Raw genomic sequence first — 25322 nt, 5'->3', positions numbered from 1 at the left:
GGACACTGTGGTGTAAACAGGAATTTGAAAAGCATATATTTACTAACAGAAACAGCTAACTAAGCTTACAAAGCGCCCTCCTCACAAGAGGGGAGGTGGATCCCTAGCTGCTATGATCAATATTCTGTGACAGATACACTACTGATACTAGGTATAAAATAGATAACTAACGAGAACCTACTGTATAGCTCAGGGAACTCTACTCAATGCTCTGTGGTGACCTAAATGGGAAGGAAATCCAAAAAAGAGGGGATAAATGTATACGTATAGCTGATTCACTTTGCGGTACAGCAGAAACTAACACAACATTGTAAAGCAACTATACTCCAGCAAAAATTAATTTAAAAAAATATTCTGTGACAGGAGGCACTTTGCACAGGCACGGGTCAATGCAAGAATTTGGAGCCAGACTCCACGAGTTCGAGCCCAGGCTCTGCATCCTCGGTTGTGTGACTTTCGCCAAGAGCCTTGATCTCTCTGTTCCTCATATCTGCAAAACAGGACTGGGTACTCAATAGCACTTAATGTATCTAAAAGCCCTCGGAGGCAGGCGCGCAATGCTACTTTAGAAAGTAGGACACAGGCTCAAGAGATGGACATCGACGCCGGGCGGCGCCTGAAGCGCTCAGTCCAGTCAAGAAAGGACCAGGGTGGCAGACGAGTGACCCCTCCGGGCAGGCGGGCTCCAGCCGCTGAGAGCGGCGTCGGCAGGGAAGGGGTTACAACGATAGAGACGACAGGAGGACCAGGGGTGGCATGAGCCGCCCTAGCTGCCGTCCTCCCCGACGCCTCCCGTCCGGGGCTAGCGCCGGGAGTCGAATGCGCAGGCGCGAGAGCCCGGCGTGGGGGCGGGGGGCACCTCCCTAGACACCCGGAAGTCTCCGCCTAACGGGCCGAGCCCGGGCCTCCTGTCCTGGAAGGGGGCGGGGCCCGAAGCCCCTCAGAGCGCGGCGCCATAGAGCGTGGACGGAGGACCCTTGTCCTAGACGCATCCGGAAGTGGCTCCCTGGGGCGCCCGCTCCGCACCATAGAGCTGGGGGGGGGCGGCAGCTAGGGGGTCGCCGGGCTCGCCTTCCTAGAGCGGCGAGGACGGGGTGGAGGCTGGAGGTGGGGTGGGAAGGGGAGGGGGGAGCGGCGCGGGCGGAAGCGGCCAGGAAGGTCACTTCCGGCCTGGGCGCCCGTCCCCCTGACCCCAGGGTCTGAGTCGCCGCTGCCGCCGCTGCCACCATCCGCGAGGGAGGAGAGAGGAGGAGGAGTGCGGCGCGGCGGCCCCGGGACCGAGGAGGTGAGGGGAGGGCGCGGGGGCGGGGGGCATGCGCCTGGGGCCGGGTGGGCGCGCGCCTCAGGGCGCCGGGCTGCGGCCGGGGGGGCGGGCGGGGAGGCGGGAGGCGAGCGCGACTGGGCGGGCGAGTGCGCGTGCGCGCCGCTGGGGGGGCGTGAGTGGGCGCGCGGCCGGTGACGCGGGGCGGGGCGGGGGCACCGGGAGGGGCTGCGGGGAACGCGCCTGGGGAGTGCGCGTGCGCCGCTCCCGGGAGCGCGCCCGAGGCGGGAGCGCGCGCCGGGCCGGAGGCTCGGGCGAACGCGTCCTCACTAGCCTTCCCGGCTGGTCGTGGCCGGAAGCGGTGGCGACTCCCGGGGGAAGTTGAGGCCCCGGTGGGGGAGAAGGCCGCGCGGGCCCAGCCTGCCTGACCGGAAACGGCGGCCCCGGGGGGCCCGTCGTGGCCCCTGGCCTGCCCCCATTCCTTCCCCCTTTCAAAGGAACCCGGTCCCGTTGTCGCCCCGGGCGGGCTGCGTGCGGCCTTTGATCCGGCCGATAATTATGGGCATTCCGGCCGGCGGGAGGCTCATTCATTCGCCCCTGCGCGGGCGGCGGGCAGGAAGCTCGTGCGCCAGAGAGGAAGTGATGGGCCAAGGTCAGGCACCGCGTGGCCCGCGGGGCAGGGCAAGGACGGTGGCCGGGCCCGATGGCCATCCCGAGGCCTCCCGGGCGCCGAACCGCGCCCCTGAACCCCAGCTCCCGGCCTCGGCCATAAAGGGGGACACCCCAGTTCGTGGAAATGAGTGCTCCTCGGTCCCGCGGGGTCGGGCAAGCTTGGGATGGCGTGATCAGTCGGAAAAGTGAGCCACAGCGAGTGTGGACAGAGGCTGTTCCAGAGCCGTTACCAATGCTTGACACCAAGGACAGGGAGATGAACAGGGTCCCTGAGGGAGCGGGTAGAGACCTGGACAGAGGTCCGTTCCCCTCTCTTCCCCTCTCCGCCCCCGTCCTCATCCAGGGGGCTGAGCCAGGGAAGACACCGCACCCAGCCCAATCCAGAGGGGCAGTCAGCGTTTTAGGAAAGGACTGACTTGGTTTGGGTTTTCCGTGTGGTTCCTGGTGCCCGGCCCTGCGTTGGGCAGTGCTGAGGATCCAGCTAGGAGCTGGGTCTGGCCTCGCTTCTGGGGAAGCACAGTTGCTGTTGATCCTGGCTTATCTCCTCTCTTAAGACTGTAAGCCTCCTTGGCTAAATGGCAGCTGGCATTCACCTACCTGTCTCTGCTGCAGCCTCCTTTGGTCTTCCTGCCTCAGCCACAGAGAACATTGAGATCAGATTCCTTCTAATGTTATCTCTTGTATTAGCCCTTTTCCTCCTGGAAGTCATCCAGGTCTGACCACCACCCAGCAGAGCTAGAGAACAGGGAGGGTTTAGCGCCACGCCGGGCCCAGGAGCAGCACTGCAGCGTGTTAGCCCCGGGCTCTGGGGTCAGACTGACCTCGGTTCAAGTCCCAGCTTCACCGTTCATCACCTTTGTGACCTTACGGCACAAGTAATTTCTCAGTTTCTACTTGAGTAAAACAGGGATGATAATAATAGTATTGATTTTGGCAGGAAGGTTCTTAATGCTTTCCTTTTAGAGCCAAAGCAGATCTCATAGAAGTGGGTGTAAAGCGTGTGGACAGTCCTCTGGGGCCAGGCATTCCTAGGCCAGGCTCGGGCTCCGTCTGTTCCAGCCCTGTGACCTTGGACATGCCACTTCCCCTTTCCCAGGCTCAGTTTCCTCTTCAGTCCCTTAAGATGGAGAGCACAGTCGACCGTTCGCTGGATAAGCCTGGTCCATCAAGGCTGCTGCCCAGGCCCCGCCCTGTGCTGGGCCCTTGGACACAGCGGTGGTCCTGGTGCAGTGCTCTGCGGGGGGGGGGGGTGGGAGAGGAGGGTCACTCGGCTGGGCAGCACTTCCTGTCCTGGAGCAGCTCAGAGCCCTGCGGGGGAGGCACGTGCACGGAAGCTCGGGGATTTGCCAGGATAGCCCTGGGAGCTAGAGGAACCCAGAGGGAGGGCATTCTGGTCAGGGAAGGATGTCTGGGGAAGTGGCGTGTTCCGAGTCTTGAAAGACAGGGGAATTGGCCAAGAGGACTCTGGGACTCCGGGGAGGAGGATGGTGAGTTCTGGGCAGGCAGAGGTACTCGTGCCCCACGGCCTCCAGCGACTCCCTGGGTGCCCTGTGCTCTTTGGTGGTCACTCCTGGGCACGCAGCTCTCGGGGCACCTGTGCTCAGATGCGGCGCATGGCCCCCTAACCCTGGCTGGCTGGCCCGCAGTGCTGCTTGAGGTCTCCTGCCTGCCGAGGCACGTGCCGGGCACTGCCCCCAGGGACTCAGCTCTGGCCCTGGCCTCCTGGTGGAGACACTGCAGATCTGACGACACTCTGGCTGAGCCCTAGGCAGGCGGCTGGCCCTGCGCCCGGTACTCACTGTCCTGAGCCCTCGGAGGCCCTGGGATGGGGTGGTCATGCCACTCTGGGGGGGACTGAGCCCCAGGCGCCACAGCAGCACCGGAGCATGGGTCTGTGTGAATCCCGAGCCTGGCCCTTTCCCATGATGCCGCCGCCTGTGTCAGCTTCTTTCTTTCGGCCACGCTTGGGGCCTGGGGGAGACAAAGGCTGTTCTGAAGGAGGTCTCTTAGGTGTCAGTAGTTGGTTTGGGGACTCGGGGATCCCCTTGCGGTGGGGCAGCTATCGTGAAGATTCGTACAGGCGGGGCCGCTGCCTCAGGGCACTCTGAGACCCAGCCCCTCATTTCAGGTGTGCCGTTCACAGGTGGTGAGAACCCGGGCAGCGCATGCTGAGGCGCAGGTGTCGGGAGGCCTCGCTAGCCTAGGGGGCAGGTGGGGGCGTTCGGGCGTCACGCTGGTAGGCTCAGCAGCCCCCTCGGAGGAGCGGACAGAGCCGTCGCCTCCCCGCACTGCGCAGCCAGCCAGCTGAGCTTGGGGTGAGGGGCTGGTGGGCAGGGCCCTGGGCTGCTCCTGGGCCCGCCTTGGCGGGCTTTCCCTGGCTCTGGCTGCCTGGTCTCTGGGCTCGCAGAACTCTGGCATCTCTCATGCCGAATGGGGAGTCCTGTGTGGGCAGCCTGGTAATGAACGTTGCTGGGGACCCAGAGACGCATCAGACGTGGCCCCAGCCTTGAGGCTCAGGGTCAGGCCGGCCAGCAAGTTGTGGCTCCCTGGGGCTCTGTGTGCAGGGTCTGCCGGGAGGCCGCAGTCCCCCGGGGCTGCGTGGGGGACACGCAGGGGTGAGCAGGCCGGGAAGATCCTCCCAGGGACGTAGGCCGCGTCTGTAATCGTGGAAATAAGGGGAGCAGGTGCCCCTGTCCTCGGTGGAAGGGGAAGAAGTGCCTTGGAGTCTGGCCCACTGGTTTCATCTTGGCCCTCCTGCCCTGTGGCTCTGTGGCGTTGGGTCAGCCAGTGAACTTGTCTGAACCGGGCTTTAGACTCCTGGTTCACACTTACTAGGCGGTACTGGGCGCCTGGCTCCTTGTGGAGCGCGTCATCTCGTTTGATCTTGACGCCAAGCCCACGAAGAGGAGGCACGGGGTGAAGCACCTGCCCTAGGCTGGTGGGTGGTGAGGCCGATCCCGACCCTGGCAGCCTGCCCTCCTGCCCAGAGAGGACCGCCTCTTGTCTCTTGGTGGTGTGGGGGTCAAGATTACGTTCCTCCTGTGCCCTGTGCGCGGTCTGCAGTGTGGAGCCTGTGCTTGATGAATGCGAGCTGGCCTTTTTTTTTTTTTTAATTATTTATTTTTGGCTGCATTGGGTCTTTGTTGCTGCACGCGGGCTTTCTCTAGTTGCGGTGAGCGGAGGTTACTCTTCGTTGTGGTGCGCGGGCTTCTCATTGTGGCGGCTTCTCTTGTTGCAGAGCACGGGCTTCAGTAGTTGTGCCACATGGGCTCAGTAGTTGTGGCTCGCGAGCTCTAGAGTGCAGGTTCAGTAGTTGTCACGCACAGGCTTAGTTGCTCCGCGGCATGTGGGATCTTCCCGGACCAGGGCTCGAACCTGTGTCCCCTGCAGTGGCAGGCAGATTCTTAACCACTGCGCCACCAGGGAAGTCCTGCGAGCTGGTCTTATTTGATAAGAGGGGACAGCTGAGCTGAGGGAAGGGCGAAGTCTGGGAAGGGTTTCCGGGGGAGGTGCTGTTTTTGCTGGGCTCTGGTAGCAGATCTACAGGGGGAAGGCGGGTGGGCAAGGTGGAAGGAAGCACCGGGCAGATCGCGCAGATGGCCAGGTTGGGAGAGCCCACGCTCACCCGGAGGATGGGGAGTCTGGCCCGTTGGCCTGATTGAGGGCTGACAGAACATGAGATGCCCCGTAGGTGCAGTTCTGTTTTTTGTTTTTTTGTTTTTGTCCTGATGAGTATTTTGTTTGTTTAAACAATTTTCAGTCACTCACCAACATTTAAGAATCAGGAGTGGTCACGAATGTTTCGGAAGCTCTAGAAACGCTGGGTGGTGGCCGGTGGCTGGGACGGGGCAGAGGCTGCAGTGCTCCCCACTACTCCTGGGTGGGCCTGCGGCCGTAACAGTAGGTCAGGATTCTAGGAGTTCCAGAAACTTCTGTCTCTCGTGGAGCAGGTGGGGAGTGGTGACTGGGGCTGTGCGTGTCTACCCTGAGCTCACTCTTTTCTGAGCCAACTCGGCCCTGCTCGGCCCCTGGGGAGGGCTTCAAAGGACCTGAGAGAGGCCAGGTGGGAGAAATAAAGCAGTGTAATAGACTTACCAGGAGGCAGCCTAATTGAAGGAAAGGGGGAGGAAGCAGAGAGGCAGAAGGAAACTGGAGCGGGAGCCTAAGGGCCTCGCTCAATCCTGTGTGTCTAAACACGCTGGAATCCTTGTAGGGAATAGTGGTCTGCCCAGCTGGCCCCAGACCAGACAGAAAACATCTAAGTGGTCAATCCATGGAGGAAACACGGACAGTTACCACCAAAAAAGGGGTACAAGATCCTGATGGCATCACAGAGACATTCCCCCAACATTCAAACCACAGGTCTGACGTGGGGAGGGCCCTCGGACCACCTTGGGGGCCCGGGTGGCCCAGGCAGATGCAGAGGAGGGAACAGACCGGGTCTTCAGGCCTGTAGTGAGGGGTGAAGACGCCCCCAGAAAAGGGAAGTGAGGAAGGAGCTGGATGGGAGATGGAGGGGTGTGCCTGTAGCCCTGGGGGTACTGGGGGGCACCTACCATCCAGGGAGGGCTGAAGAGGGGCTGAGGGTCCGAGGCGGCCCTGTTGAGTCAGTGGGCTGAGAGCTCCAGCCCACTCGCCTGCAGGGAGCTGGCGTGCGCAGGAGCGGACGCCGGAGATGAGGAGGGCCATCCCAAACTGTGGTGGGTGCTGGTGGCCACGGAGGGAGGTCGGCCCTGCGCTGAGATGTGGGCGGGGCTTGTTGGGCTAGGGATTTGACATTTGAGCAGAGCCTTGCAAGGTGAGAAGGGACCAGGCAGGTGGAGGACTGGGCCGGGCCCTCTGGAGGGAAAGAGGAGGCCTGGGCGGGAGGTGGGAGTGAGGGGCTGGAGGAGGAAGTGAGTTTGCAAGGGTGACTGGGGCCGACGGGGCCCTGCGGGACCTGCGGAGGAGTCTGGATTTTGGACTGAGTGCAGCGGGCACGTGTTGGAGGTGGTTCGGGCAGGGGAGTGATGTGAACTGAGCTACCTTAAAAAAAAAAAGTAACAGTTTCATTGTGATGTAATTCCCATGTTGTACAGTTCACTTAAAGTATACAGTTAACGTATTCACAGGGATGTGCAACCATCACCACGCTGATTTTAGGACTTTCTCATCATCCCCGAAAAGGCTGTGTACCCACTCCCGTCCCCCAGCCTGGAGCCTCTGAGAACCACTGGTCTGTGTTCTGACTGGATTTGCCTGTCCTGGACTTTTCACGTGAGTGGAATCACACACCACGTGGTCTGTGTCTGCCGAGGTCCATGTGTGACGCGGCACTGGTCAGTGCTTCCTTTTCCTGGCTGAGTAATACTCCAGCTACAGATGGACCACGTTTGTGCGTCCATTCACCCGGTGATGGGGGTTTGGGTTGTCTCCACTTTCTGGCTGTTGTGATTTATGCGTCTGTGAACACGTGTGTATACATTTTGAGGCGGACGTCTTTTCATTTCTCTTGGGTACGTGGCCAGAAGTGGAGTTGCTGGATTATACTGTAATTCTGTGTTTAACCTTTTGCGGAGCTGCTGGTCTCTTTTCCACAGTGGCTGCACCATTTCACAGTCTCAGCAGCAGTGCACGAGGGTTCCAACTTCTCCACACCCTCGCCAACACTTGTGTTTTCTGTTTTTATTATGTCCGTCCCAGTGGGTGTACAGTGGGGTCTCTCTGTGGTTTTGATGAGCGTTTCCCTGAGGGCTGATGATGTTGAGCATCTTTTCACGTACTTACCAGCGTGCTGTTTTTGGAGAAACCTCTCTTCTGATCCTTTGCCCATTTTTTGTTGCTTATTTGAACTGAGTGCCTTGAAAAGATGAATTGGTCCGTGGTGTGGGGAGTGGACTCTGGAGGGGCGTTGGGCAGGAGTGCCGGCCCCCGGGGATGGGCGTTGGGAGAGGAGGGTGGTGAGGATGGCGGGCAGGGGAGGGGGAGCCGGCGAGCAGAGCTGGGGGAGGAGGGCGAGGTGAGATTGGCAGCAGAAGAAAGAGCGGGGTAATTGGTGGGCAGGCATCCAGAGGAGGTGGGCGGGATCTAATAACAACAATAATAACGATAATTTGTCTTGCACTTCATAGCCAGCGGGGCCTCGTCAGCTCGCGCGCTAATTGAATCGCTCAAGGCCCCAGCGGGGGCGTGTCTTCGTATCTGCAGAGCGGGGGTCCTGCAGAGCGGGGGTCCGAGCAGGGTGAGGCTGGGCCGGTACTGTTGAGCGTTTGGGGGGCCGGGGGAGCGTAGGACCCACTGCTTTCGGCTTTCGGCCTCCGGAGCCATCAGAGTCCACAGCCAGGCTGGCTGCGGGAATTGCCCCTTCTCCCCCAGGGAGCCGCCCGGGTCCTGAGAGCAGCTGGCGTAGGGGCTGCCGAGGCCCTCAGCTCCGCACGGGGAGGGGCTGCAGCTTCCCCCGCTGCCCTCTGAGGCCCTGGGGCAGGACCCCAACCCCCCGGATCAGGGCAAGAGGCCCCAGCTGCTGCTCGAGTGGGTGAGCGCACGAGTGGCTGGCTGGACGGGGCAGGGGGACCTGGGTATGCCGGTTTAGTGAAGGCCCGCGGCTCTCCACCAGGATCGCTGGTCCCCCGGCGCGCGCTTCCTGAGCCGCTCACTCAGCTCCAGGGGTACCTGCTGGTCCCTGTTGCACGGGGGCGGCAGCCGAGGCCCAGAGAGGCTGAGCCGCACGTGCAGGGCCACAGAGCGGAGCGGCCGAGGCACCAGGCTCCAGCCTCCGTGCCGGGAGCCAGGGCAGCGCCGCCGCCGGGGCCTTTTCCGCGGAGACAGAGGAGATGCCGGGGTGTTCTCACCCCGTGGCTGGTTTTCAGTCTCCCTGGTAGGTGGTGTAACCTCCCTCTGCTCAGGGCTGAAACCGAAATGCAGAGCGGACTGTCCCCAAGTCCCCAGGTGTGCCCTGCGCCAGGCACCCCTGACCAGCAGCGCCAGTGGGAGCCCCTGCCGACCCCCCAGAAGTCAGCGAGAGAAGCTGCATCTTTCGAGGTCCTCGTAGTAAAGTTCTGCCCGATCAGGGCTTCCTGCCGTGTCTGGAGTACCATGCAGACGCCTGGCTGGGCCTGCACGGCCCTGCTCTGGCCCCTCTGCCTCTAGTGCCTCATCTGCTACCCCGGGGCAGGGCTGGCTCCGTCGTTTTCAGGGCCTGGCATGAAATGAAGAGGTGAGCCCCTTGGGCAAAAAGCAAGAAAAAAGCTTTTCCTTTTCTTCCGAGGTCTCTCAGCCTGTCAGGGTGTTTTTAATTTGGTATTTCGTGTCGCGCTCCCCCAGGTACAGGGTTGCCCTCGGGGGTGCAGGCCTGGCTCCTGCCCAGGCCCCCGTAGGACTTCCTGTGCAAAACACGGATCCCGAGGTAAGATTAGCAGTAGTCTCAGGGCGGCGACCACAGAGTATTGACCCCCATGCGCGGGGCTCCCTCACCACTGGCAGCCCTGCTGTGGCCCCTGCAGGCACCCCACCTGCCCCTTCCCGCCCTCCATTCCGCCATCCCAGGCTCAGCCTCCCTCAGGCCCACCTATCCTGTCCCCGCCAGGCCTTTGCTGTGTGTCTGCTCGGCCTGGGACGCTTTCCCCTAAATCCCGGCATCCCTCGTTCCTTTGCATCTGGGTTGGCAAACTCTCCGTAACAAGCCAGAGAGTAAACGTTTGAGGGCTTACAGACCAAGAGGCGATGTTGAGGGTATATGTTGACACCTACATACCAGTTAACATGTGACCATTTAAACCCCGTGAGAACCGTTCTTTGTTGGAGGGCAGCTTCCAGGAGGGTCATTGTGTACGGATCCTCCCTTACGTTATCCCATCTTGGCTCCAGTCTGGCCCATGGAGGGGCCTTTTGCAGTCTGTAGGGGGCATAGGATTTTCCTCTGCCCTCCTAGGGCTTCCGGCTGGACTGACTAAGGCGGATTAACAGGAGAAAAGCATACGAATTTTATTTCCGTGAGCTTGGGAGCCTTCACGAGAAAATCGCCGGAGTGCTTCTCATACACCAGGGTGAGCAGGTGCCGTGGTGGGGAGTAACCGCGGGACCCGGGGGGACGCAGGAAGGAAGGTCATTTTAGCACATCTCTCTCGGGATGTTTCTTCCTGGTGCCGGGAGGGCACTTTCACGTACCTCCTGCCTTCAGGGGAGAAGGTGGGTTCAGAGCGTCCTTCTTGCACCTGCTGTTTTCCGACTGCCCTGAACTCGGGGTCATCAGCGTGGCAAAGCAGCCTATCAGGGTGGAAGTTCTGCATCTCACGTCCTGGTTCAAGAGCAGCCCGTTCCCCTCCATGGCCAGCCTCCCTTCCCTGCCGGCTCTTCCCACCGTGGAAATCGGGGTGTTGGTTCCCTCGCTGCCTTGTTCTGGGCAGCGTGGCTCCCGGTGCTCAGTCAGCACCTCTGGCTGCAGGGAAATTTCTGGTGCGGGGCTGGCCGCCCGACACCTCCCTGTCCTCCGTCCTGTGGGTTCCCTGGAGGGAGGATGGAGGCCAGCCCAGGCCTTGTCGCTGCAGGAAGCTGGCCTGAGGTGGACGCTCGAGGCCGGGAAGTCCCTGCTTTATTGACTTAGACGCGATTGTTCCAGTGGCAGCACATGATAACCGCCTGGCAAACGAGTTTCGACCCAGAAGCCACAGAGGAGCGGCCTCTGTCCGTGCCACCTCCGCAGCCCCCGAGCCCTTGGCCTCTCTTCCTTTTCTTTCTCTTATGTGTTTCTTTTGTTGCCGGGGTTTGAATCAGAGGGCCCCATGCGAATTGTTAGGTCTTTTTACTTTTTAATTGAGATATAAGTCACACATTGGAAAGTTCGCCCTCGTAAAGTGTACGATTTAGTGGTTTTTAATATACTCACAGAGTTGTGCAACCATCACCACTGTCTGATTCCAGAACGTTTTCATCACTCCAAAAAAACCCCGTGCCAGGGCGCGGTCCCTCCCCATCCCACCCCCAGGCTGGCAGCCGCTTATCTCGGCCCGGACGGTTCACATGCCGGAGCCGTGCTCTGCGTGGCCTTGTGTGCTGGCTGCTTCCCCGGGCCTTGGCGTTGTCACCCCTTGTTGGCTGCCACGCACAGCACTGCTGTGAATAACACTTAGGAGTGGGATCCTGGGGTCACACGGTGGCTTCATCATTATCAGGACCTGCCAGGCTCTCTTCACAGCGGCTGCCCCGACTGGCACGCCCGCCAGCCGAGCAGTTGTCACGTTTCCCTGTGATCCGAGGGCCCGCGCACTTCTCTATCCCCGGCACCCCCTGATTTCCCTGTTGTGATACATAGTCCTTGTGGTCATCAGAAAAAAGCCAACTTTTAGTCTTTTCCCCTTGTTACACAAGTAATTACCCATTAAAAAATGGTAAAAAAAATTGAGAAGATGAAGGTAAAGGAGAAGAAAATGTTAAGATGGCTCTTCCTGTTATTGGCTGGGGGGGCGGGGGGGGCGGCCACTTTACAGTGTTGTTTCGGAGCCTGTGAGATCTCCGTAGACCTGCTTCCCATGGTCTGTGATCTACTTGTTACACTTTCTCCCACCACGGGGCTGGCGGGTTCTTTCCGGTTCTTACCCTGTTCTCAATCTTGCTGTGGCAGACTTTTTTCTTCCCTGCAGGAAACAGTTTCCGAGGTTTGGGTTTTCCCCGCAGATTAGCTTATGAAGTGGGCTTCCCCGGGCAGGGCCGTGAGCTCCGCAGCGGCGTCACCTGACGGGGCCCTCGTCACCCGGATCGTGCGTGTTGTACCCGGCTCTTGGCCCGCTAGGCGCTGGGGCCCGATGGGTCCGAGGACCAGTCTGTCCTACCGGTGTGGGTCTCACCACTTCCTGCAGTGGGTCCTAGAAGGGGATGGTCGTGGGGGTCGGGTTTGGGGTGCACTGCCTTCCGTCCCTCGAGCCTCTGCTCTGTTTATCGGGCTGTCACCCGCCCGTTGGCAGCACACGTCTGTGCCTGGCGCTGTCGTGGGGCCCCCGGGGGGTCTTGGCAGGGCCCTGCAGGCCGGGTACGTACCCCGCCCCGTGGCCTGCAGCGAGGCCGTGGGCCTGGGGGGAGGGAGGCAGGGCAGTGTCCTCCCTTGTCCCCCGGCTGCCAGGGTCCTGGGAGTCGCCGCAGCCACCAGCGCTCAGTAACTCCTGGCTGCTGTCCAGGCGCTCCCTGCTGTTGTTGCAAGGGACCCGGGATCTGGCCCCGCGACGTCCGTGAGCCTCAGTCTCCCCGTCTGTGAAACAGGTGTTGTCATGGTGCCCCCCCTTGGAGAGACCCTGCATTTCACACGGTTCCCCAGGCCTCCGCCTGGCCTTCCAGGCCCTGTAGGAGAATCTGCCCGCCCTTCCTTGCAGCCTCCTTGCTGCCCCCGGGCCTTTGCACCCACTGTCCCTGCTGCCTGCATCCCTGTCCCTCCACGCTGCTTGTTCAGGCCTGCTCCTGGGGCCCCCTCCCTGGGGAGCGGCCCCTCCCAGCCCCTCTGTGTGTGTCGTGGCACTTGCATTGTCTGAAGTCACCTTTTCTTTCCTGTGCTCATTGGTTTTCTGTGTGCTGGACTGGCAGGGACCTCCCCATGAGGCAGGGGCCGCAGCCTGTTTACCACAGTGTTCTCCAGTGGGGGAGGGGCTTGGCCGGGACAGGTGGGGAGAAGAGGGTTAATTACATCAGTGTCTCGGGAGATGCGCACAGCACACCCCCAGCCTGTGGAGCCGCTAACACTCCTGCCTTAGCCTTATTTTCTTGTCAGGCCCAGATGCAGATGGGCTCAGATACGGTGGCGGAAGCTGCCTTGGTTTTGTCATCGACCCCGCCCCGCCCCGCCGTGCAGAGGGAGAGGCTGGGGCTGGGCCGAGGGCCGTGCAGCAGGCAGGGGTTGTGATGACGTGCAGGGCACGAGAACTGGCTCAGGGAATCCTCTGTGCGTTTTCTTGGGGACCCCCTCCTGTCCGCTCCCCACTCTGCATGCTCACTCCCACAGGTGCCTCCAGGGCCCTGGGCCTCCTGACGGGGCCGCCCGGCCCCCGCCGTGGCCTCCAACCAGAGCTTGTCCGCCTCACCACCGGCCTCACCTCCCGCCACTGGCTCCATTCCCGTGAGCTGCCAGGTTCAGGCTCCCACCTTCCCGTCAGATTTCGGCAATTCTCGCGTGCTTGGTGGGTGTCCCCCTCTTCGCGTCCCGACGGTCTGCTCACTGCTGGGTCCGGGGGGTGCTTGGGCAGCCCCGCCCAGAGGTGGCCCAGGCCCCGACAGGCCCCTATGAGTGGCCTCTTCCTCCCTGGCCTCCTGGCTTGTCTTGCCCTTGGATTGCGCCGCTGCTCTTAGAGTCCTTGTGACCATTTGTTGAGCGTCAGGACGGCGGAGCGGGTGAGCCACGCGGCCTGCGTCCCTCCTCTGCTCCTGGGCGCCTCCACCTCTGTGCCCTGGCCTGGGGGTGGTGGTCACGTGGGGCGCGTGGGCGCAGGTTAATGCAGGGCTACGTCTGACTGGGGGACCCGGGCCCGCCTTCCCTCCTGGCCTCTCCGGTTAACTGCCCGTCTCCTGGTCTCAGGACTCCGCGAGTGAGCGCTCGGGAGAGCCAGGCCCAGACCCTGAGCGGCAGCTCCGCTGGTTCTGGGCACAGACTTGGAGCCGGGACGGTCTGCCTTCACGTTCCGGCTCTGCCGCCCCTGCCTCGGTATCCTCACGCCTGGGGGTGACGGTCACACCTGCCCAGAGGGTTGCATCAACCACTGAGAACAGTGCCTGGGGGCTTGTGAGCGACCCCCTCGGCACAGGCGCGTGTGTTTATTCCTTAACTAAACAGGCCGGTTCTTTGAGCTCCCGGCAGATGTCAGCAGAGGTTACTGAGGGGCGGGCCATGGAACGGGCTCCTTTCAGTGCCTGGATGGTGGTGAGCCCCTTGTTACTGGGGGGATTCAAGAGAAATGGGTCAGGCTTGTTGTGGCAGGGTGTGTGATGCTTGGGGCTGGATGGCCCCGTTCCCAGATGCCAGTTCCCCCAACTGGAATGGGGGACAGAAGGACCGTGTGGGGAGAGGTTCTCTGAGCTGCGTGCGTGCAGACAGACGGGCCTTGGTTTGGACCTGAAGGGGCCTGAACACGAGAGGAGGAGCCGAGGCGCCGCCCCGGGTCCCAGTCGGTGTGCCCCTTCTTGTCAGAAGTCCTGCCTGCCTGCCAACGTCCTGCTGGGGAGGGATGTCACACCAAGGAGCAGGGCCCAGAGGGGACCGGAATGCCGTGGCCCCAGTACCAGGCTCCGCTGCCCGGGGCTGGGTGCCTGCCCACGCCTCCCCGCCCTGCACACTGAGTCCAAGACGCAGGCAGACCCCTGCCGGCCCCGCACCTCTGCGCAGCCTGGAGCCCAGGCCTGGCGGCTCCTGCCCTGCCCACCCTGCAGGGGCCAGAGCGGGGAGGGGAGGAAGGCTGAGCCGTGCGCCCCAAGGGCCAGGCTCTGCCGCGTGGCATTGCCCCGGGCAGCGGCGGGGAGTGGAAGTGTGGGCTCTGGAGGCAGGCCACACAAGTATGTGAAGGACGTGCACGCCAGTGTCCACAGCAGCTGTGCTCACTGTAGCCAAAGGGGAAACACCCAGGCTCTGTCTGTCACCCAAAGGACAGAGAAACACACAACACGTGGTCTGTCCCTGCAGGGGAGCATTACTCAGCCGTGAAAAGGAAGGAAATTTTGACACGCTGCTCCGTGGGTGAGCCTTGAGAGCGTGCCACTCAGCGAGAGAAGCCAGACGCCAGAGGCCACGTGCTGTGTGATGCCATTCATAGGAAACGTCCAGGGTTAGGGCGAGTGGTGGCCAGGGGCGGGGACCAGAGCGGCCGGCGCTCCTCCCGTGCAGGTCCCTGGAGGGTCCATCGTCGCCGTGTCCAGGCCTGGTGTGGAGTCTTGCTTGGCTGGCTCATGTCTGGAAGCAGACTTCAGACTGTGAGCTGCTCAGACGCTCAGTGCCCGCGTCACCGGTCTCCCTGTCACACACTGTCACGTCTCAGTGGGGTTCGCCTCATCCTGGTGCAGGGAGAGACCTTAGGATGGGCCTGGCAGGGGAGCCCTTCTGGCCTTGATTGGTGGGATGGACCCTGGCCTGGAGTGGATTTAGGGTTCCCTTGCTTGGGGTGAGAGCTCCGTCTGTACTTGTCTCATGTAGACTTCATGGCCCATGTGTCGGGCCGTCCTCCATCTTCCTGGTGAGGAAACCGAGCGGGGGGTGGAGGGGGTCTCTTGCCCCGGCCCCAGCTGGTCAGCGGTGGAGCTGGGATGGTAGCCCCGGCCGGGGGTCGCAGCCGGAGCACTTCCTCCTCACCCAGGTTGCGTGTGGCCTCGGGCTGGCCCCCTGTCCGGTGGGGGAGCAGAGGGCCGTCTCTCCCTCGGCCCTTAGGTCCCCACTGCCATGCACCTCCTGTGTGCTGGGCCTGAGCTGGGCGCTCAGAGTCCACACAGCACCTGTCCCCCCACCCCGGGGCCCTCCGTGCAGTCTGGCGTCCTGTAAACTCTGTTCTCCGTCTCGTCCCCTTCTAACAGGGACCCAGACATGGAGCTGCGGGAAGAGGCGTGGTCTCCGGGGCCGTTGGATTCCGAGGACCAGCAGATGGCCAGCCATGAGAACCCAGGTGAGGCGGCCTTGGGGAGTTCTTCCCAGCTGGTCCCTCGCCCTTCCCTGGACCCCCGCTTCCTTTGTCTCCCCTTCCCCTCCCGTGGCTCGGGGCTCACCATCCTCCGGGGGCTCGGCCAGGCCACCTCCCGGGCCTGTGTGGGGTCTCCGAGTTCCCTCCCAGCTGGGAGCCCCTGGGGGTTGCCCTCTCCCCTCGCTGGGTGCTCGGCACCGTTTCCAGGTGGCCCCTCGGTCCCCCCTGGGCGGGATGCTCTTTAGACCAGGGTGGCAGGCCCACGTACCAGTGGGCCAGGACGTGGAGAGCTGGGGACAAACTGTGAAGTGCAGGGAGCGGCAGGCTCACAGAGCAGGGCCAGTGACCATCCTGGGGGGCAGCTGGGTGTCTGGGTTCTTATGGGGCTTGTATCTTTCTGGGTTTTATCTGCCACTTTTTAAATATTGGCCACATGTTTTGTTTGACAAAGCGTTATTGGGGTTGAATAGAACTCATCTTGGAGCCCTCGGGGATTAGGCTTTGCTTGCTGAGACCCCACCTGGCCCCGCTGGCCCCTTCACGGCCTCACTCCTTGCCCTCTGGTGAAGATGTGCTCCCCGTTTCCAGGGGCTTTCATGCAGGGCACCTGAGAAATAAAGTATGAGCTCTTTTTCATGCTGCTTTTGATGCGTCTTCGTGCGGGCATCACGTCCTCGTGCGTCTTGGACCGGGTCAGCCAGCATTTCTTGCTGCGAGGGGCCAGAGGGGAGGTGTTTTCGGCTTTGTAGGCCTTGTGCCCCTGCAGCGTGGAAGTGAATGGGCGCGACCACGTTATTTATAGAACAGGCTCTGAGGTCGTGATCCCGGTGCCAGCGTGTCATAGTCGTCCAAGAGAGGTTACGAGGGCCTGGGCGGGCTGGGGATAGATTGCGTAAAGCACTCGAGCCCCTTCGCCTGATCTAGTTCCAAGATCCACTGAGGGGTGAGGGAAGCTCCTTGGGCTGGCTGCGGGCAGCCGTGGTTACACAGGAGGAAACAGATTTCAGGGCACATGGCGCGTGGGGCGCAGACCCTCCACCACCCAGCAGGAGGGCGCACGGCCCATCCTTCCCCGTTTCATGCTGCCGGGCCTGCCCCTTCCTCCTTTCCCTGTCTTTTAGCGTTTTTAGAATTAATTTTACAGTCTGTTTCATGCTGGAAATTTCCAACGTCGATAGTGTGGTGATTGCACTTCCCACTGCCTAGCCTTAGCAGTGAGCAGTACTTTGCGGTCTTTTCCCGTTTGTGCCTGCTTTTTCTTCTGGAGAATTTTAAAGAAAATCCCAGATATTGTATCATTTCACCTACAGATTCTCCAGCAATAACAAACGCTCATCTCACCTGACGAAGCGTTGCCCAGTGTGTGAAGGTGTCCCCAGCTGTCTCCAAAATGCATGTTTGCCTTGAAGTAAGGTGGTTTTAATTTTACACCCCGTCCACTAACTCATTCTCTTGAGGAAACCTCTACCAAGCACAAGTGGGTTCTCGTATCCCCTTTGTCCGTCCTGCTGTCCTCGACCCAGCCCCCCACCGGAGTCTGTTGCAAGTCTGCTCCGGCCCCTCCCCGTGTGGTGCCCCCAGCCGCGTGGCACCCCTTCGCTCAGCTTGTAGCCGTGTGGCCTGGCTGCCTCCACACTGCCGCGCGCCCCCTGGCTCCGGGCCTGCCCTGTTGGGTCCTGCCTCTGTGGCAGCCTCCTGTGGGGGGACAGTGGCGGACCCCTGCCCTGAGGCCCCCCCGGCTGATGTCTGGACGCAGGAGCTGCAGCCTCGGCCTGGCGGCCGCCCCCGTCAGCTGTCTCCCTGGTGCGTCGGGACGAGGGGTCCGTGAGCAGGGCTGTGAGCGCTGCCTGTGTGCCCCGAGCTCGAGGCCAGCCACCTCGGGCAGGCCCTCTCATGGGCTCCTCTCCCTTCGAGCTCGGGGTGCTGACCAGAGGGTGCTGGGCGGGGAGAGGCCAAGCCACCGCCCAGGGTGAGGCAGCCGGGAGCCCGTGGAAGGGGGCTGGGGGCCTGGACTGTCCGTAGGCTGCAGCCAGAGTCCGTTGCGCCGCCTCACTGGCGCACTGACCCCGGCCCACCGCCCGCAGGTGCGAGAGCTGTCCTGCCTCGGCCTGGGGCCTTAGCTACAGGGTGTTCAGACAGAGAAGCCGTCCAAAAGTGAATAATAAAGAGACATCCCAATTCTGAGGCGGGAAAGAGTCTTCAGCGGGTGTGTTGGAAATCACCCACCAGGGACAGGGTCCCGGCCTCCCGCTGTCAGGCCCGCCTCTCACGTCTCAGTGCCCTCCAGAATTACCCCGCAGAGCTCACCGCAAATGCCACGTCTGAGCCGGATGACAGCAGACCCACGTAAAAACACAGCAGCTGCCTGTGGGCAAAACCCATGTTCCCTGGTCACACTGGCAGCACACCTTAGGTGCAAAGCCCCAAAATACAGCTGGATGGGGACACGCCAGCAGCCAGGCCAGCGTGGTGTTAGCAGGGGCGGGAGGGGAGGACGCCCCAGGTAGCCCTCGGGGGTTCACTGGAGGACTTTGGGGTGGTCACACTGAGGCCAGCAACTGAAGTTGGAGGGGTTCTGTCCAGACCAGGAGTGGGGAGCGCGGGGCCGCTGGGGCCCATGGCTTCCTTTACCCAGGTAAAGTGCCCTGCCCGGGCAGGACCCACGCAGAGCAGAGCCCGCCGGGAGGGGGTTCAGGATCGAGTGGGACCCCTGTCATTGGCCACAAGGGAGAAGGGAAGGTCCAGATAAAATCAGGGGTGGCCGCAGAGCAGGAAACCCTGCACTCGGAAGAGGGAGCCCTGAGGAGCCAGAAACGCTGTCCAGAACGTAGCGTCCCAGAAATTCAGGGAAACTGACCACAAAAATGAGCGAAACTGGAAAACGTTGAGTTCGGTGCTCTTGCTCCCACCCCCCAGGAAGCTATTAGAATAAAAAAGAAGAGGGGCAAATAGTATCTCCACAGACGGGGAGGGTGGTCAGAGATCCACCTGCAGGCAGGTCAGGATTGTTCAGAGCGGCCAGGAGGTGGCGGCCCCTGGGAGTGCAAGAGCAGAGCAGCTCCGCGCAGGGGGCAGAGCTCAGCGGAGAATTAGAAATGGAGTCAAATTAACTTCAAAATGAAGTAGGAGGAATTCGAGACTGAATAAAAATAACACATTGCTCCTTAAAGAAAATTGAAGGTGAAAAAGAGGGACATTTTAAAAATAAAAAAAAATGAGTAAAGATTAAGGCAGAGTAAAAAAAAAAAACCAGGTACTGAAGTTAGGTAAAGAAAGCCCTTTGAAGAAGAAATCCAAAGGCAGATAATGGTAAAAACTACGAGTCCAGAAAACATTCCTGAAATGTAAAAGTTAGGTATTGAAGGAGCAAATCACAGATCTGAGAATATCAACTCGGATGAACAAGACATATTCTATTCAAGTCACTGGGCTTTAAAGGAAGAAGCAAATCCTTTGGGGCATCTAGGCAAAAAGAGCAAATGACTTACAAGGCAAAGTAGATGGGATTGCTGTCAGACTTTGTCAGCAATGCTTTGTGCCAGGAGAAAATGGAGTAATATTTATGATTCTCAGGGGAAGAAAAGATAGAGCCAAGGATCATATTCAGGAAAACTGACTTCCACGTTTGAAGGGCGCAGATGGCCTCAACCAGCAGGAGCTGAGCAAATAGGGTTCTCGTGGGGCCTTCCCGAGGAATCTGCGGGCAAGTGAGCCTCGGGCAGCCACTGTGGCTAGAGAGATGGGCGGTGAGCCAGGGCAGGCTCAACGAGGGCTCAGGCGGTGGAGGTCTGGCTGTGAAATCAGTGAGGGGAACAGGAATAGTTCACCTGATTTCTCAGGAATGGTACTTGCCAGTGGCGGTGGTGATTCTAACCAAGTTAGAATGCTTATCTTGAAGCTGTGTGATGCGGGTTCAGCAAATAAGCAGTTACAGGCTAGTCAAGTCCTCTCCTCCCCTAGTGAGGACCAGAGATGCAGATGTCCCAGAAAAGACCGCATAGAAGCCTTTTGGCCTGAATTTGTATGGGAAGTATCAGTTAGAAGTCACAGGAGTTTTATCTTAAAAAAAAAAAAAAAGAAAAAGCAAAGATCATTTCCACATTTTGGTTTTGAAACTGTTTCCCACCAAAAGAAACCAGAGTCCCTTGGAGAAACGGCCGGTTGCCGGTCTGGGGTGGGAAGTATGGATGAACCTGTAGCCCCTTGTTAGGCTGGATGGCAGAGAATCTGTCAAAGACCACCTGGGTCCTGTCCAAAGGACTCGGAGCTCACTTGAGGCTCCCACGCGCTGAAGATGGCAGGCGGTGCAGCCCACCAGATGTATTTAAATCCGTGATCTCCTAATGATGTTAAGAAAGGAAAGACTACATGGTTGCCTTGGAGGATGGTAGGGAACCAGTTCGTAACCTGGAAAACTGGGCAGGTAAGGGGAAATGAGATTCATCCCGCCACAACCACATGAAATTTACCACTGGGTACCAACCAACAGATGATGTAGAGTCTCTAAAAACAACTCCAGCTCCTAAACGCAGGAGAAACCACAGGACAGCCCCATTTTGCACCCCTTGACGGATCAGCAGACCTAAGCGTTGAGCATCGGTGGCCCTTGATATCACAGAAAGAGAAACACGAGATATCGGGTGCCTTCAGTGAAAGAACAGGATTGCACCTTCAGAATGACTTCAGGGGCCGGCGCGGCTGGGTGAGCCAGCTGCGAACTGGCAGCAGATGCAGGGGGCTGGGAGCATGCCGTCAGCAAGGGTGCAACCGGCCGTAGGGCTCTGGTTCTTCAAAAGGAAAATCGTAAGGAAGAGCAAGAGATGGGGGAAGTCGTGTCTTACAGGAGACTTAAAGACATACTGAAGTAAAAAGTAACAGACCAAACTGTAGTGTCTGGGATGTTGCACTTGGGTGACAGCCGTGCAGACATGCAAGGGAACGATTACTGCACAGGTCAGGATGGTGGTTATATTTGGGGTTGAGAGGGGGTGAGCTTGGGCAGGGCACGGAGGGGCTCCCGGTGGGTGGCCCAGACCTGTATCTTGACGGGGCATTTGTCTTTCTGCATTGATTGTGGTCAGCTCTGCATTCCGTTTGCGGGCTCTCTGCATGTCGTGTGTTTTAGGGGGAAAAGGTTAACATCCGGTAAAGCCGCAGGTCCTGCGCTTCCCCAGAAGGTCTGCTCAGGAGGATCCACCCTGGGGCGGGAAGCTGCGTGGGCGGCAGGACCCCCCCCCTCCCCCCCGCACCCCCCCCCCCCCGCCTGGGCCCAGAGCGCAGGAGCCGGAGCTGAGCCCCCCTTCAGCGAGAGAAGGACAGTGACAGTTGCTGTGGGATGACGGGACCTGGGGCCTGGGCCACCCCCTCCCCTTCCCTTCCGGGAATGGCGATCGCTCGTCATTTCTGTCCTTTTTATTGAGTGAGCCCTTTGTGCTGGTCACCGTCCTCTCCTCTTTCCGGGAGTTCTTGCATCCTTTTGAAGATGACGTTTGTGCGGCAGGGAAGTTGCCCCATGAGGAGGGTGGCCCAGAGGGAAGCCGCTGACTTCCAGCCTGACCCGGAGGGGTGCAGACTCAGACTCTGGTGTGCGTGAGAGCCGCCCGCTGCTTGGAAAGCGCTGGTCCCTGCACCCACTCGCGGGGGGGACCAGGAATCCGAAGGTTGAGAGAGAACCCCGCCTCCCCAAGTGATTAGACCCTCTTCCATTTAACAGCTTAACACCTGCTTAAAAAGTAGTGTGTGGGGTAAATGGAACGCAGCAGCGAGAGAAGAGTCACGTAGCCCAAGGCTACAGCGAAAGCCTGCGCCCGCGGCACGCACCTCACTGCCCAGCCGGCTTCTCAGGCCTTCTTTCCCCGTTTCTGGACCTGGACGGGTGGTCGGCCCCTCACCACCGCCCCGCCCCCACCCGCATCCAGGGCCCAGGATTGAGTTACAGGTGTTTCACAAGTTCAGATGGGCTGTGTTCAGTTCCTGTCATCGTGATTGTAAATACTCTTCATCGCTGAGTCAGGTGGTGTATCGTTAAACTTTCTTGACAACTTTGAAAACAAGACGTTTATTTCAATCAAGGGAGTACAGAATACTTGCGATGGGTCAGGTGGTGCGGCTCAGTTCCCGCAAAGAGCAAGTCTCCTTTCCAGCCCAGCCCAGCCCACCCCTGCTGCCCGGACACACTGCTCAGAGGCAGACAGCTCCCCAAGGTTCAGTTTTTTATTCTCGAATATCTCCACATAATGTGCTTATGACTCTATTTCTTTTTCTTTTTTTTGGCTGTGCCTGGTGGCTTGCGGGATATTAGTTCCCTAACCAGGGATCGAACTGGGGCCCATGGCAGTGAAAGCATGGAGTCCTAACCACTGGACGGCCAGGGAATCCCCATGATGCCACTTCTTGATTTATGTTGACACCAAAGTGGGTCCTGTGTCATCTCTTGAAAAGCGGCCCCCACCCGGCCCAGACTTCCTACCTGGATTTTTTTTTTTCCTGCTCCATATATGATTCTATGTCCCAGTGCCCTTTCCTGTACAGGCGGTCTTGGGACCCAGACTACCCGTGCAGGTACTGCTTTGCCGCTCCCAGGCTGTGTAGCCTTGGGCGGTGGTTCATCTTCCAGGGCAGTTGGAGCACTTTGTTCCCGGCCAGGTGCTGGAACACAGGGATCCGGCCGCTGTCCTTATGGGCTTGCAGGCTAGTGAGAGGGAGAGGGAAAACAATGTTCGGTAGGTTATAATGGGATTCACCTTTGAAAGACACCTTCGCGGTGCACCTGGGGGCGGGGCCGGGGGCGGGGCCAGAGGCGGGCGGGCGGGCGGGGCTGTGATCAGGGGGCGGGGCCGTGCCCCAGGGAGCGAGGCCGGAACCCAGGCAGGAGTCCGGGCTTGAGCACCTGCCCCACCTCCATTCTGTAACTCAGACCCAAGCCGGACAGGGAAGGCAAATGTCGCCAAGGGTGCACACAGAACAGTCTCGTAGAGCTGGGCAGGCTGCGGGGAGGGGGCAGGCTCTCATCTCTCCCGGGAGGCCAGCCGCTCAGGCCAGGCGGGGCGCAATTGTATTAGAGGCTTTGTTGGGCAGACGGCCCGTGGTGGTGTCCTCAGTTTGCAGAGGCCAGGACCAAGGCCCCACGCTCCTTTATTGTTTGCACTGGGCATACAGTACCCACAAACCCAGGGACCAGGGTGAGGAAGTCTGTAATAGAGGCTGCAGTGTTTGGAGGTTGCACTCCCAGTTAATGGAGGGTCAGGACTTCCGTGCTGGCCTGTGATCCCATTAACCAGTCTGGTGACCCCTTCCTCTTCTCTCTTCTCCACCTGCAGCCAGGATTGTCTTCCGAGAGCCCAGATGTGACACCATCATTTCCCGCTTGTACACCCACAGGGTGCTGCAAGCCCTTGTCCCTGGGCAAAGGTGGAAACGGCGCTGCGGCTGCCTTCCGGTCTGGCAGGGCCGCGCTCTGCTGGCCCCCAGCCTGAGGCCTGGGCTTCGGGAGGCATTCTTTACTAGGAGCCTTCCCTAGACCTCCATCCCTTACCCCCGTTGGTTTCTGTTGTTTCCTTTAGCAGACATTTCTGGCGTCCCTACTAAGCCCCGGGCATTGTTCTAGATGCGGGGGAAATGGCCGTGAAGGAAGGAAAAGTCCTAAGGGATGGGTAATGAATGTTCAGTAAAATGCCAGGGCGTGTTCGATGCCCTGAGGACAGACACTAGGAGGGGTGAGGGGAAGGGGACTGATGGGAGGGACGTCTGCCCAGGGCCAGGTCCGTGAGGAGGGCTCCGCACCGGCAGGGCCCAGTCGCCCTCTGAGGGAGGTTCTGCCACCGCCCCCGTTACAGGGAAGCCTGGGAGGGCGCACGAGTGAGCGAGGTTCCCGGGGGCACGCAGAGCAGCAGGTGGAGGGGCCGCAGGCCGCCCTCGCACGTGGGCTCTCTGACTCCCTCCTCACCCCTCTTGCCTTCCAGTGGACATCCTCATCATGGATGACGACGACGTCCCCAGCTGGCCCCCAACCAAGCTGTCCCCGCCCCAGTCGGCGCCCCCGGCTGGTCCCCCGCCCCGGCCGCGGCCGCCCGCCCCCTACATCTGCAATGAGTGCGGCAAGAGCTTCAGCCACTGGTCCAAGCTGACGCGGCACCAGCGCACGCACACGGGCGAGCGGCCCAACGCCTGCAGCGACTGCGGCAAGACCTTCTCGCAGAGCTCGCACCTGGTGCAGCACCGGCGCATCCACACGGGCGAGAAGCCCTACGCCTGCTCCGAGTGCGGCAAGCGCTTCAGCTGGAGCTCCAACCTCATGCAGCACCAGCGCATCCACACGGGCGAGAAGCCCTACGCCTGCCCCGACTGCGGCCGCAGCTTCACGCAGAGTAAGAGCCTGGCTAAGCACCGGCGCTCGCACAGCGGCCTCAAGCCCTTCGTGTGCCCGCGCTGCGGCCGCGGCTTCAGCCAGCCCAAGAGCCTGGCGCGCCACCTGCGGCTGCACCCGGAGCTGTCGGGGCCTGGCGTGGCGGCCAAGGTGCTGGCGGCCAGCGTGCGCCGGGCCAAGGCACCCGAGGAGGCGGCGGCGGCGGACGGCGAGATCGCCATCCCGGTGGGCGACGGCGAGGGCATCATCGTGGTGGGCGCGCCGGGCGAGGGGGCCGCGGCGGCCGCAGCCATGGCGGGCACGGGGACCAAGGCGCCGGGACCCCGCTCGCGGCGCGCCCCGGCCCCCAAGCCGTACGTGTGCGTGGAGTGCGGGAAGGGCTTCGGGCACGGGGCCGGGCTCCTGGCCCACCAGCGCGCCCAGCACGGGGACGGGCTCGGGGCGGCTGGGGGCGAGGAGCCCGCGCACATCTGCGTGGAGTGCGGCGAGGGCTTCGTGCAGGGCGCGGCGCTGCGGAGACACAAGAAGGTCCACGCCGTGGGCGCGCCCTCCGTCTGCAGCCGCTGCGGACAGAGCTACTACCGGGCAGGTGGGGAGGACGACGACGATGACGACGACGAGGCGGCGGGCGGGCGGTGCAGCGAGTGCCGCGGCGGGGAGGGCCGGTAGGGGCGGGGGCCCGGGGGGGCAGGGCCCCTCGGGCTTGGCGGGGACGACGGCGCAGGACCCAGAGACCCGGGGAGAAACGGACAGAGGGCTGCCCCGGACCGGCAGCGCGCTCTATCCCCTCCCCTCCCGCGGCCTGTGCGGCCCGAGAGGTGCGGCGGGCCTGAGGCGGGGCGCTGGGGACGCCCACCGGGCCGCCCGGCCCTTCCCCGCGCCCGGCCCTCGGCCTGGCCTGATGCTTGTAGGTTCTCGGCCGAGCCCGAATCAAGACGTTGTGTGAGAACTAGAGAGACCAAGATACGACAAAACCCACGAGCGAAAGACCATTTTCCCTCTTTCTCTTCCCCCACCAACGGGGGGTGTTGAGAAGATGGCGAGCATTGAGACCTTTCCATTCGGAGGGGCCCCAGAGAGGGAAGGGAAAGAGGGGTCCTTTTCCCTTTAGAATTTTCTTTATAATCATATCCCCTTCCTGACCCCGCCTACCTATTATTTTCTCTCTTCTCCTTCGCGGGTCCCATCCTTTTTCCTCGCCCTAGCCCTTCCTCCCCCTCCTGGATCTGGGGTAGCAGAGAAGTGCTGAAGCGGAACTAGCCGCTGTCCCAGGCGCACCCCGCAGAAAATGGGTTCCCGTCTCATCCCGGGCCTGGGCACGGTTGGAGGAGGGGTGCGGGGGGGCAATAAATCGCACTATCCAATTGTCCCTGCTGTGCGTGGTTCTTGAGTTCGGGTAAACGGAGGG

The 25322-nt window shown here is 60.9% G+C and overlaps 1 protein-coding gene across 2 annotated transcripts; it reads left to right on the top strand.

The window, feature by feature from the left end:
- The first annotated feature begins 1117 nt into the window (after nt 1-1117).
- Nucleotides 1118-25283, top strand: ZNF787 (zinc finger protein 787). Of its 2 annotated transcripts, none has more exons than XM_082368226.1 (3): nt 1118-1285; nt 15446-15534; nt 23511-25283. In XM_082368226.1, exons 2-3 carry the CDS (start codon nt 15456-15458, stop codon nt 24581-24583), a joined length of 1152 nt encoding a protein of 383 aa, XP_082224352.1. In that variant the 5' UTR covers nt 1118-1285; nt 15446-15455; the 3' UTR covers nt 24584-25283. The 2 variants fall into 2 exon arrangements, with proteins under 2 accessions (XP_082224352.1, XP_082224353.1); XM_082368227.1 differs by lacking the exon at nt 1118-1285 and adding an exon at nt 16860-16957 and having other exon boundaries at nt 15493-15534.
- Nucleotides 25284-25322: the final 39 nt, after the last annotated feature.

This window comes from Balaenoptera borealis, assembly GCF_965194805.1.
Source record: "Balaenoptera borealis genome assembly, chromosome: 19".
NCBI lineage: Eukaryota > Metazoa > Chordata > Mammalia > Artiodactyla > Balaenopteridae > Balaenoptera > Balaenoptera borealis.
Note: the sequence above shows the minus strand (reverse complement) of the source record. Positions and strands in the feature narration are given on the sequence as shown.